Source organism: Grus americana, chromosome 11 (genome assembly GCF_028858705.1).
Source record: "Grus americana isolate bGruAme1 chromosome 11, bGruAme1.mat, whole genome shotgun sequence".
In the NCBI taxonomy this organism is placed as follows: domain Eukaryota; kingdom Metazoa; phylum Chordata; class Aves; order Gruiformes; family Gruidae; genus Grus; species Grus americana.
In genome coordinates this window covers 8,500,859-8,513,517 of record NC_072862.1, presented here as the reverse complement: position 1 = coordinate 8,513,517, position 12,659 = coordinate 8,500,859, and the positions used below count along the sequence as shown (strand labels likewise).

The window sequence follows — 12,659 nt, the reverse complement described above, 5'->3', positions numbered from 1 at the left end:
CTCCCGCATAGTCCTACTTCTCATTTTTGGTTTTTTTTTTTTTTTAAATCCACTTTGTATTAATTTGATCAGGAATACCCCAAGTTGGGTCATCTAAGCCTCTCCACTAGAAATAGAGTTTTTTGTGTCAGCTAGCTTTCTCTGAACCAATTTTTCCACCTAGATCAGCAGGGTCCCACTTCCAAACTTTCATATCCAATGTTGAGGGTAAAAAACTTGATTTTTGCTTAGGTTCATTTCTGCATTTCAAACAAGCTGAAATTCTTGTGTAACCATGTGAGCAGAGGAACTGCAGCTTTCAAACCCTCAGGAGGTGACGTCCCTGAAGAAAGGGCAGTTTCTAATACAAGACTGAGGACAGAATTAAGATGATGCCTTATTTTGGGTATTTTTTGCAGATCTCCAAATCTAAGATGTTTTTCATGAAGGGCAGAGCTGGTGGAAGCGTGGGCAAAAGTAGTGAGAGAGGCCCACGTTTTCATGAAAAACTCGCCCTTTGCTTTACCCAGTTGCCCAGACATTCACAGGTACGTTAGCTCCTTGCTGCCATGCAGAACAGTTGAGGCGGTTGTTGTCCATTGGGGACTGTTGTCTTCACTGTGAATTAAGAGGGATGAAAAACCTCTTCATCTCTAGCTGCTCAGGTTCGTATAGTGTGGCAGCAGCAAAAGTGAAAACAAAAATGATGCATGCACTTGTCTGTATTGTATAAGAAAATGTATCTGAATGTTTCCTCTGTGTTCCTCTGGATTCGAGTCTTATCACATCCTTTGGCAATCGTTGAGAAATTGGAAGTTTATTTGAACTGGGAATAGTGACTGTACAGCAAAGTGTCGAGCAGCAAGATGGAAAAGACTGTATTTGATGTTTCCTGGGTTTAAGACAAATAGCTAAGCAAATTCAAGCATCCTCTGTGACACTGCTGCCGGCAGACTGATTGCTTTCCTACTTCATCATTAGTGAGTATCTCTGCCAGTTAGTTAAATAACTAGGTCAGCTTGGAAAAGAAAAAAACCAAACACCCATGTTCCTTGATCTTCTGTGCTGTCCCTCCTGTTTTCCCATGTGTTTCTCTTTATAGCCCATTTCTCAGCTACCAGAGACGGGAGCATATTTGCAATATCAAGTGTAGAGCTGTGGAGGAGAGGCAGGTACCTCTGTGAGTGTGGCAGGGGAGGTGAGAGCACAGGACTTTCTCTCCAGGTGCCTCGGAGGCCAAGGAATAGGCATGCTCACAGGCTGGTTTAGGGTTTCCCCATTGCTCTCGACTGGGGAGGGGAGGCAGTTTGCAAAGCTGCAGCATCGTACCCTCGGTGGGGAGGTGCCGGAGGGGGCAGGGAGCGACTCTGGGTACCCAGTGGCTCTGCAGCCAGCTTTGCTCCCTGCCCGGCACATCAGGGAGACAAGGATGTGTTTAGATGCAGAGGGCTGTGCCCTTACAGGATATTTTTTCATTGTGCGATACTTTCCCAATGACAGATCAAATCTCCTTCACTGGGGCCATCAAGCTGCCTCGGTGACGGCCGGGACTTGGAGAAAGTTGGTGCTCCTGTTGCATAAATTCATATTGCAATTGCCTGACATGATTAGGTTAATTATTTCCAATCTGTATATGCTCTTAATTTGAATGAGCAATTCAGACTCTAGCCCTGAATAATTCTTGGCTGAAACCAATGTACTGATGAAAGAGGCAGTCCCATGTAACACACATTGCACCTGTGTATAGCCTGCTCCTGACAATATCTCCAGAGTTTTGCAGTTAATATTACAGACAGATAAAGAACTACTGAGTAAAAACTGCCATGTATTGTTTCAACCTTTTCTGAAAAAGTTCTTCTCATATTATGCCATATCATGTCATGAGTATTTTGTCCTCTGTCTACTAGTTTTAAGCCAGATTTGAGTCAAAATCTTTATAGATGTGAACGGATGGGCTACTTAGCTTATGCTCTCCCTGATTTAACTATTCTTTTTCAGGATGACTTTTTATTCCCTCCTTCTACTAAATCCAAGACCATTTCCTCCTGGAATGTTCTAACAGCAGGAATAATCTGTATTTTAGCGTTAATATCTGGTGCTGACTGTCCCATCGTTTGTCAATGCCATACATCCTTAATATGAAGATGTTAGCATTTTGATATGACATTTTAACAGTTGAGCAGGAAGACATCCCATTTGCTGCATTTAGCTACCAGTTCCTTTTCCTACATTTTTGTTGTTGTGTCCTTCTTTAGTAAGGTTTTTATTAATATAGCTGCCTTTTTAAAGTCTAAATGTCCTATAATAAAACATTTCTCAGTTAAAAAATTTTGGTAATAGTATTTTCAGACTTCCCTCTGAAAATGAATACCATATCAAAAATGTTGTGTTCATCCCTTATCCATTAGATCTTCAAAGAAACCGAAGGAGCTGAGTGCCTGCATGCAGGGGATCCCCGCAGCCGCTCTGCTCCCTGACAGCCCCCATAGGAGGCACGAGCATATTTTGGCCAAAGCGCTGTACCACGTCTGAAGAATGCCTGGACGTGAGATGACAAACGATGTTTCCCTGCAGACAGACCAGTTCTAATAGCTTTTCTTAAATTGCATTTTACCTGCTCTCTCTCAGCAATGGATTTATAAATATTTTAATCATTTGTGACCTAGAGCTAAATTCCAGGCTGAGCTGAGCTATCTCCCACGTGCGTGGTAGAGGAGACAGGCTGAGCCGTCCGTGCCTCCCAGCTGGGGACAACTCCTCACCCCAACCCCTGCCCAGACCCGCCGAGCGTGCCCTGCGGGGCAGCGTTTTGTGTTACCCAGGGGAGTGCAGGCTTGTCATCAGGCACCGGTCACCCAACTGCGCCCAGCACGACCGATAACAGATAAATACTGGGGCAGATTTCACCCTTGAGTGAAACCAAATTGACTATGAAGAGGTATTTTTTTTAAATGGTGATGGCCAAGAGGCAAATGTTCCTGGGACACACAGAACATCACTTATGCCATCCCAGCACAGATGGGAGCAGTAACATGCACCCCAAAAGGCACGGTGATGGAGAAACCAATGGGTAGGAAACACTCACCCTGTGATTTTATTTGTCCTCCACATTCCCTGCCTCCTGGAATAAATGCAGGGGGTGAGATTTGGGGGTTTTTTCTAGATGCTTAGCAGTATGTTAGCACAGGTAAACCAGCTACCGGTGAGCAGAGCCAGTTTGGCCCTGCGACCAGAGGGGTACAGTGGCCATCAGCTAACTTAATTTGTGCAAAGCAGACTGCTTGTTGCAGCGGCACGGCTAGCGATCCCTTGAGCTGGTTTAAATCCCCCCTTAACCTGCTCTGGGCTGCACCTCCGCTTTGCACTCCACCGTGCAGAAGAGAAGGAGAAGGTCCTTCCCCAGAGGGGCTGAGCCCGCTTGCCTGGGCAGGAGGGGCACGGGCAGCGCGGGGACACCACGGGTTGTGGCTGGTGTTGAGAGACCAACCGCAGCGAGCACATTAGACCTGCTGCTTCTGCAAGCTTTTCCCACAGTAAGTAATTGATTTCAAAGGGATAGAGCAAGAGGAAATGAGTATAAGGCGGTGGCAGCCGGTCCTGCTTTGGGCTAAGATGGAGTGGGGGGCTCTGCAGTCTTGGCTCTTTGGAAAAAAATACACATATCATGTAAGATCAAAATGACCGTATTCTGGCCACAAAGAAATCAAGCTATTACCTCCCCAGGTGAGCACTTCTCTTGCAGCTGCTGAAGGGCTCACTGAAAAAATGAAGTCTGAGTAGCTAACGGTGTGAACGCATCTTCGGGTTTAGGTGTTCCCTTGTGCCTCCGTCCCTGGGCTATGCCAGCCCGCCGCAGGCATGCCCACACCTGCCCCCGCCGAGTGTTGTGCGGTCATCTCTAAGGGAGCCAGGGCTCCATCACACGCAACTGTTTTGCAAAATAAGTCTTCCTGAATTGCAGAAAGTACTTGGAAAGGTTGGGAAAACTCTGGGAAAATACCAGCAGTGAAGAGGAAACTGTGGCTTTTCGCAGTGGCAATTATTTTAAGTGAACTGCCTGTAAAGATTTTGCAGTTTTAAGTACTGAGTTGCGTATTTTGTGCAGACAACGTTGTTCATGTGTGAAACATGCTAAAAATTGACTGATAAAAGCACCTGGATATTTCAAACATAAATAGAGTGTATCAAAATAGATACAGAGCAGATGGCCTGGCTCCCTGCACACCTTGCTGACCAGAATATTCGAGCAACACATACAGCCAAAATCTTGCTGTCTTCAAAGCTGATCATCTGCAAAGGCAAGGGTTATCCTCGTGCTACGCTTTAACTGTTAGGCACTAACGCTCCTGCGTACGCTAATTAGTATATGCTAGAGGGATAACGTACCCCAGGCTTGCTTGAACTTGTTACTACCCCAGCAGAGCAAATCACCTGTTCTAGAGCTCAGGCTTTCAAAAGTCGCCTAGATTAAAAAACCTGTGAGCTGAAACCTGATCTACGGTGGAAAGAGCCCAAAACGCAGAGGGCTGGCTTTGCCAGCCAGCTCGCAGCACTGCCTGTAGCTGATAAACATGCAACAGAGTCTGTTTCTCACTCTCATTTTTTACCTTGGACGCTAAGACCAAACATTACCAGTCTGTGGATTAACCGGGATGTAAGGCTTTTCATGCCTTGTTGTATGGTTCAACAGATGTGAAAGGGAATTATCACTTCAACATGATATCAAGACTCTTTTTTTTTTTTTTTTAGCTGATGGCAGATTACTAAGCCTGAATTCTTGTTTAATTTTAGTGTGTTAATTGATGGGATAATGAGCATTGATTATATGTGTTTTGGCTGCGTCATTGCAATTACAGGCTCTGTTTTATTCATGAGCCAGTCCTAAAGAACGCACTAGAGATCTAAGACAGCTTAAACCTCTCAGAAAAAAGCTCTGAATTGTTTGAGTAATGACACTCTTAGATGGAAAATTAAAGGTTCTCTTTTCCCATGCTTTTTAAGATAATTAAAATCCAGGAACAGTAAGGTGGTGAACATCCTTATTCATTAGCCTTCAGTAATTTAGCTTCTGCTAAATGAGGAAAACATTTTAATTCTCTAGGCCATCTGTTGCAGTCTTCCTTTGCGTGTCCTGTTACATAAAGTCTCATTCTGGGTAGTTTTAACATCAGTATTGTATCCTTTCACCAGGAATGATGAGCTGGATGAGGTAGCTGAAGTCACTCGCTATGTATTAACAGACCACCATGGGATTAAAACGGCCACTTGGTCTTTTAGGTCAAACTTATCCTGTCTGGACACCTCTAAGCAAAGGACCCGCAGAAAGGAGACCATGCATAGAGATCAGCAGCGTGACAAGCTGTGTGTTTTCTAATAGCAATATCCATGCCAATAAATAACAAAGTTCATCGGAGCCCTTCCAGTTCCTCTAACGTGCGACTGCTCTGCCATATGGCTCCATGCTGCTTTTGGAAGCAGGCAGTGTCCGTTCGCGTAGAAACCGAAGCAGAGACTCCATGCTGGATGCTGCTTTGCAAGCGGTTCAGAGGAAGAACAGATCTTCTCTTTGCACTGCACTGGGGGAATAAATATTAGAGCAGGAGCATGCTCACCTAGGATAAATGCTGGGTCAGGATTTGGGAAATGCTTGGTTTCTGACTCTGTCTACAGGAACAATTTATGGCTTGGGACAAGTCACCTTAGCCCGTGCTAGAAGTTAAAATGATAATGTGTTCAGCTGAATGGATTCAGTGTCTTAGTTATTCCTGATGGCAAAGTTACATTCCTACAGATCTAGGAGGAATCAGGCTCCATTAGTTTGGTTTGTTTCTCTCAAATTCTCACATAAAATAAAAGCCACGCTACTTGCCATCGCAGCACTCTGCCTTACAGGGGCTGCTTTAGACTGATATATTTAGCCAGCTCCGTGATCGCCAGGTAGCATTTACATTATTGATAGCGCATGGCTGCAAGCAGGCTGCTTTCACAGGGCAGAGCTTGAATTCACCTGTTTGCTATTACTCGAGTTGCCTGGAGATCACAAACACCCCAGCCTCGAGATGTGTGGCTGCAGAGCAAGCGTTCCCAGCACGAAGCAATACTCAGTCAATCAGCCGGCTCCTGCTTCCACCAAAAAAAGCCCTTTGGCCACAGCAGGCATGCCCAAGCGGTAAGTCATCACTTTGGTCTTTGCATCTCCGGTGATGTGCCATTTGTCTTGAAATTCATTACCTGGGTGTACTTGTCTCTATCACAAGCAATCTCTTCTGCTGAGTGTTGGCTGCTTTGTAATTAGTTTCCAGCACTTCAGCAAAAGTAAGCAGGCTTTAAGTTTTAATAGAAAGCAGAGAGGTGTTTCTCACAGATGTGAGTCCTGCTGGAAATAAAAGCTATGTGTCTGCTCCAAACTGGGAGCACTGGTGAGCGGGGGATGACAGACCCTGCTGTAGTTCCCCGGGGATGGGCTTAAAACTGAGAAACTTTCTGGAGCTCTTTCATCTTCTGAAGAAATGACTTGAAGGATGTTGCAATGCCCCTCTCAAAATTATTTAATAAGTACCTTTAATAACAACTCCAGGCTACTTGCTTAGGTGAAGAATTAGGAGCTGTGTGATGTTGTGTGCTGCTTGTAAAGGCCACTTTCCTTTCTGCTGTGAAGGAAAGTCAGTGTCCTTTGGGAAGCCCTGAGCTCCTGGGGGATTAAATGAAACAGAAATGAGCAAGCTCACTCATGGAGAAACGGTATATACACACACAATTCTCCAGGTGATAACTGTGCCTCTCTTCTCTCTCCCTACCAGCATACCTATAGCCAAGCAGCTGGCATCAATAAAAGGTAAGGGGACCCATTCGTAACCCCTTGGGGGTTCTGGTCTTCCAAGGTCACAGCCCGAGTGCAGTAAACCCTGGTGATTTAGCAGAGCTGCGCAGGCTGTGCAGCCCCCCGGCCCGCGCAAGACGAGGAGGTCTCGTGTGTCCCTGTGCAACGTGCTCTCGCGTTGATCCGCATCCCCTCTGCTGCTTGCCTTTCTATTAAAATCATACCCCAAATCATCATGGTACCTGATGCTAACCGAGGGCTGCGAGTGTGCAGCCTTTAGGATGTGGCTCAGGAGTGAGGGGAATGAATCCAGCCAAAATCCCAAGTGTACCGTACTGCTGAAGCGCAGCGCTGATGCTCCGACACGGGCATTTCTGTTCAGCCAGGCTTTCCAAACGGGCCACGTTTTCCCTGATACAGGATGCTGGGAGTCCAAACGCACCCAGGAGGTGGCCGGCGTTGCCTGTCCCCATGGTGTGGCAGGTTCTTGCTGGATGCCCGGGGTGGGAGCAGAGCAGATGGGTCTCACGTGTCACCCTGTGTTACTGCCCCAGCTCCGACCAAAAGCTTCATTTGGGGCTGTGTTTCCATGGGACGAGAGGCTGGCCCACTCCAAATAAAATCTGGGCCAGGTCCTCTGTGGGTATAAAACAGCTTCAGTCTCATTAACTTTAATGAAACTACACAGATTTCCACCCACTCAGGATGGTTCTGACAGATTCCTTTCAATTATATCTCAAATATACCACTTTTTCTGATAGGCTGATAACTTTTTTTTCCACTCCCCAGCTCTAGGAAAAGGCTCAGATCTTGAAAAAGCTTTTGCTACTGCAGCCTTGGTGTATAACAACGCTGCTGACCCTGAGGGCAAGCTCAGCAAAGCTGAAACCAAAAGTCTGCTGCAAACCCAGTTTTGGGGTTTCATACAGGTGAGGGGGTTTGGGCGAGTGGGTGATGCTGGGCTGGCACCGGCCGGGCGCTTTGGGTGCAGGAATGGCAGCTCGGGCAGGCATCAGTCCACGGGGTAATCCCAAGTGAGACTGTAGTTGGTACAGACATCTTCAGTGAACTAGTTGCTTTATGTTGAGGGCTAAAGGAGAGGGGACCAATAAACCACTGTTGACGTGCCTGCTTACGTTTTTGTTAACAAAGTAGGGCACCTGCCAAAAAAAAAGAAAAAAAACCAAACCACCAAACGAAGTGACAAGAGACGGTGTTTATAGAGAGAAGAAACCCATTGCGTTTTGTTAGTTGTTTGGTAGTTTGCCAGAGCACTGACCCAGTACCAGGAGAGCCAGCCCCGTTCCGCAGAGCTGCGGGCACTGCTGGGCCGTTGGCAGAAAGGGAGCAGAAAGCAGCTCTCCATCGATCACCCACCCCGCGTGTCGGTGGCAGCCGGGTATGGTGAAAAACAGCCGTACCAACACTTCTGGCTGCAAACTTCTTGCAGATTTTTTTTTTTTTTCCAGCAGTTACCAGCTACGTTAGTGACTGCCAGATCTTCAGTCATGATTAGGTATCTTTTAAAAGATGTATTCTGGATTCAGGGGAAACTTTGGGGACTGGTTGTTCTCCTGTCTGATTGCAATAATATTTCTGTCTGAGTTTCTTGGGATACCTTTAGAAAAACTAATATGAATGTGGAAATAAAAACCTGAATGGGTAAATAGAAAATATATGAATTTGTACATAGGTATGTCTTTTTTTTTTTTTTTAAATGATGCAATGAAGGAACTTTATGTTTAATTTTTTTTTTTCATTTAAAATTCTCCACAGGGGCAAGAAAACAAGCCAAAATACCAGGAAATAATTTCTGCCCTGGATGAGGAGTCAGAGAACAAAATTGATTTTGAAGATTTCATGATCTTGTTAGTCAGTCTCACTCTAATGTCTGACCTGCTGCAGGAGATCAAAAATGTGAAAACCACGAAATGATCAGTGCTTTAAAAGAAGAAATGGCTTCGCGCTTTATAAGGAAAGCAGGAGTGAAGCACACACAGAGATAACACCGAGTGCCTGGAATACCCTGTGCTGTTCCCTTTTAAATGAAATAAAGTCTCATCCAAACCTGGCTGAACTCCTGCACAGGAACAGTCTGTGAAGTGTTGGTGCTCAGGACCTCGTGTCTGCTACGTACGTGCTTTGGGAGGGTGGCGGACTGGTTGTCGATGGGTGCCGAAGCCCCAACACCAGTCAGCAGCTGGGCGCAGCCCCCAGCCCAGCTCCGTGCCAGGGGAAGGCAGCCCACGCTCTCCCAGACCTCTCCATCATCTCCTGCACCATTGCGGGGGGATGATGGGGAGATCGCTGCAAGAGCATGCAGCCCCATCTCTCTTCGGGGCAGCAGCACGCACGGTGTGGCTGTTTGGCTCCCCAGGGCTCTCCCAGTCGCTCCCCCAGTCACTCCAGGGTGCTTCAGCCATGAGCAGAGTGATACCAGTGATGGGTTTCACAATTGCAGTGACCGCAAAATCTGTTGCAGCCTTTGGTAAACGTTTACTTTAGTCTGTGTGGTTTCCAACCCACCATTAACCCTTCTGAAAGGAGCATTTATTTATTTTTTACTTCCTCCTCCAGCTGACTTGTGCATTAATCGGTCACTACGAAAGGAATTTCAAGTCCAGCATTTGCAACGTATCTTTGGCAGTGCTGTGCTTGTGTGACCAAAGGGAAGACTTTTAGTTAAACACGTCGATCAGCTGAGCCTGTTATTTCATGAAACTGTGAAGAGGAGAAGCCAGATAAGCTAAGAGGTGGTCCGGACTAGGGGTGGTGGAGAAAAAGGGTGGCCAATAAAGTGTATATGTTGGAGCCGAGTGATATTGGCCACCCAGCCATGGGCTTGGCTAGGGCCAGAGCCTCAGTATTAAATGCTCGTCATCTTAGTCTTTGTTTTGATTCCTACCTATAAGGTCCTGGCTCAGAGCCAACATCTATCCCACTGTGACATCCCTTTTGGAGCACAAAAAGCAATCTCACTCCCCAGGAACAGAATATTCTCTAAGAATTTCACAAACCTCTACCAAGACAGTTAAGATGAGCGAGCCAGCAAAACATTGCAACCCTTTGTATTTTCTCTTCTTCCTTGTCTGGAAGGGAGAAGACAAGAATGATTTAGCTTTGGTGCATAATTTTTTTAAAAGAGATCAAAACCTTTGGTGTTAAAAGAGGGAAATTAATACCAGCTGAGTAACAAGATTTAACTCCTTGACATGAAAAGGCTCTTAGTGTTTCCAGAATCTAAGAGGATGTTCTGTAACGGATTTCAGCGCAAAGGAAAGACACGTTGCAGCAGGAGGCTGGCAGCCAGTTGTTTCGAGAGGGAAGGTCTGTGTCTTTGTGCACTATGGGATAGAGCTGAAAGAAGAAATGCAAATGGATGCGGTGAGTTTTGAAATGAAGCTCAGCAGGTAAGGTGCTGCTCTGTGGGGTTTGAACTTCAGCCACGACATCACCTGGCCTGGAGGCTAAACAAATGGTCTTCCTACCAATAAAAACTCGTGTTAGCCAAGTGCCTTGCTCTGATGGTGGCTTGCAATAATAGGCAGTATTAAACCTGCAGCAAGAAGTGACAAAACCAGCAAGCAGCTGTTTCTATCCATTTGCTTGCTCATGGAGATGTCCCTCCCGTACGCCTCCCACTGAGGGACTGGTGGCCCCACGCTGTGAGCATGACTGCTCCCATGGGGCACATGTCAGATCTCCCAGACATGTGATAGAGCAGCACAGGGATGGACGAGGAGGGCAAACCACTCTTGGAGACCATCCCTTCTGGGCTTGTGTCCTCTGAGGCAGCAGAGCTTGACAAAGGACCCCAGATCAAATCAAGGACTTAATCTGGTAGCCTCATCCATGCAGGTGTCACAGCTTCATATTGCTAACGTGTCCCTAGTGATGCTCAGTCTCTTCCCCTGTCCCCTTGGCTTTTGGCCAGGTAGAAGATCTGTGAAAGCTTAAAAAATCAGCTGATGCTCTTTTTTCTGGTGTAGAAAGATGGACTGAATGTGAGAGTCCCTAGAAGGCTTTCCTATTACTAAAGTAAACACAACACAGCCCTGAAAAGCTTGTTTGGGAGCCACTGGTGACTTTGAAAGCATAAATTTCCTAATATCCCTCTGTTACAAGAAAAAGCCAAAAGGAACAATATTTTCTGAAGCCAATTAAGAAAGAGTTCTTTGAAATCAGTAAGGCCTTAACACAGTTTCTGTTATTGCTGAAACGTTTCTTAATCTTGCATGACTTGAATTAATGACTTAAGAGCCTTTTATCAGATCAATTCAGCCTGTCATCTCATTGTACGCAAACCCTTTTTATTCTAATGCAGTGTGTTCTAAGCTAGCATCCTGAATCCCTGGCTTCGATCAAAAGCCCCTTGTACTAATCACAGTGAAAATCCAAAGTAAGAAGCAATTCCTGAACGACTCAATAACAAAGTTATTCAAATGGTAGGGAAGGAATCAGAGGTACAGATAAACCAAGTGCCTTGCACAGCTCATGTAGCAGAGCTGGAACTGGATGCCAGTCTATGCTGGGCTTCTCGCACAGAAGATCACAGCTTTCCAAGAGGCACCGTGATGGGTTCTGCAATAGTTTCTGAACAAAGTGAATGGGATGTGCAAGGCTTGATCTGCATCGGTCCTTGAAAGTCCTGCCTGATGCTCAAAAGCAGAAGGACACACTTGGAAGAGCCCCAGCATCTTCTTATAGTCAGGAGTAGGCACAAGTTTGCAGCTTGGCTGTGGAAGATGCTCTTTTATTAGCTCAGACTATTTGTGGCTGCCCTGAGCACTCTCAGCTAACGGCTTTGAAGCTGATCTGGCATAGACAGCATGTCTGGCTGCATCCTTGGGGAGCTGGCTAAAAGCTTGCTTAAAAGGCTACTGTTGTGCTTTATTTTGTTCCTGGTTTGCTCCTATTGGAAGCAATGGGAGTCCATCATCGATTTCTCATAGCAGAACCCACGCAAGTGCTAAGGAGTTGAGCAGGCAGCTAAATTGATGAAATCTGCAGGCTCCTCTGCCTCAGCAAGTGTGAACATCATATCAATATCTGATTCCCCCTAGAAGTGAAGGCAGTGTGAAGAGCAGCTAGTCAAAACCTAACCTCTGTGAGTATGGCGTTGGGATTTGTGCAGCTACACCATCCAGGTGTGAACAGCCTCCCTGGGAGGCTCTGCAGACTTTGGATCTAAGTTTAAAGTTCTGTTCTGAAAAGTCTGAGTCATCTCTGCAGTTATGTGAGCTTTCAAATGACTGCCAGAGGAGAAATGGGGGTCAGGGAAACCTTCAGCCTCACATCTTCAGCTTCCATTTTTGAGTATCAGCTCAGGAAGGCAGGTTCATTCTCATACTTTAATTAGCACGCCTACAGCTTCTCCTCATGACTTCTTACTTTGTATCTCACCTTAAGTCTATGGCCTACTGCACTTGGAAGATTTTGAAAAATCCAGCTTTAGTCTAATTCCTAAGGTAGGCTCTCCCATACTGCAGGGGAGCTCTCCATCCAACCCCTTTCAGGGGGTGAGCCATGGTAGAGTTTTGCATGTTGAACTTTCTGCCAGGCACCTATGGCCACATGCACCGTGCATGCAATTTTGCATAAATCTTTCAGTAAAGAGAAATATGCTCCCCAACCATTTCACTGTTCTTGCACCTTCAGTCAGATCCAGGGCACTGGAGCCTGGGTGCTGAGGAAGCGTTGCAGTCTGAGAGACATTTTGCCTGTCTCCTCCTCCCTCAAAGTAAGTGTTGTGTTACTTTTTCATGTAAAATAAAACTTGCCTTGGTTGCACACAATTTGCAAGCATGTGTGTGATGCACACTCCCACCTCAGTACTTCCATGTGTTGTGGCCCGTGAAGG

The 12,659-nt window shown here is 46.1% G+C and overlaps 1 protein-coding gene across 1 annotated transcript; it reads left to right on the top strand.

Annotated features, from left to right (window-relative positions):
* Positions 1-5,991: 5,991 nt before the first annotated feature.
* On the top strand, positions 5,992-8,870 carry SNTN (sentan, cilia apical structure protein). The gene is made up of 4 exons (XM_054838492.1): positions 5,992-6,148; positions 6,780-6,814; positions 7,589-7,728; positions 8,576-8,870. The coding sequence occupies exons 1-4, from the start codon at positions 6,039-6,041 to the stop codon at positions 8,732-8,734; spliced, it is 444 nt and encodes a 147-aa protein (XP_054694467.1). The 5' UTR covers positions 5,992-6,038; the 3' UTR covers positions 8,735-8,870.
* Positions 8,871-12,659: the final 3,789 nt, after the last annotated feature.

Coding starts and splice junctions, on each gene's coding strand:
- SNTN (XM_054838492.1), top strand. CDS start 6,039: ATGTGTGGCTGCAGAGCAAGCGTTCCCAGCACGAAGCAATACTCAGTC. Junction 6,149..6,779: donor ACAGCAGGCATGCCCAAGCG/GTAAGTCATCAC, acceptor TCTCCCTACCAG/CATACCTATAGCCAAGCAGC. Junction 6,815..7,588: donor GCAGCTGGCATCAATAAAAG/GTAAGGGGACCC, acceptor TCCACTCCCCAG/CTCTAGGAAAAGGCTCAGAT.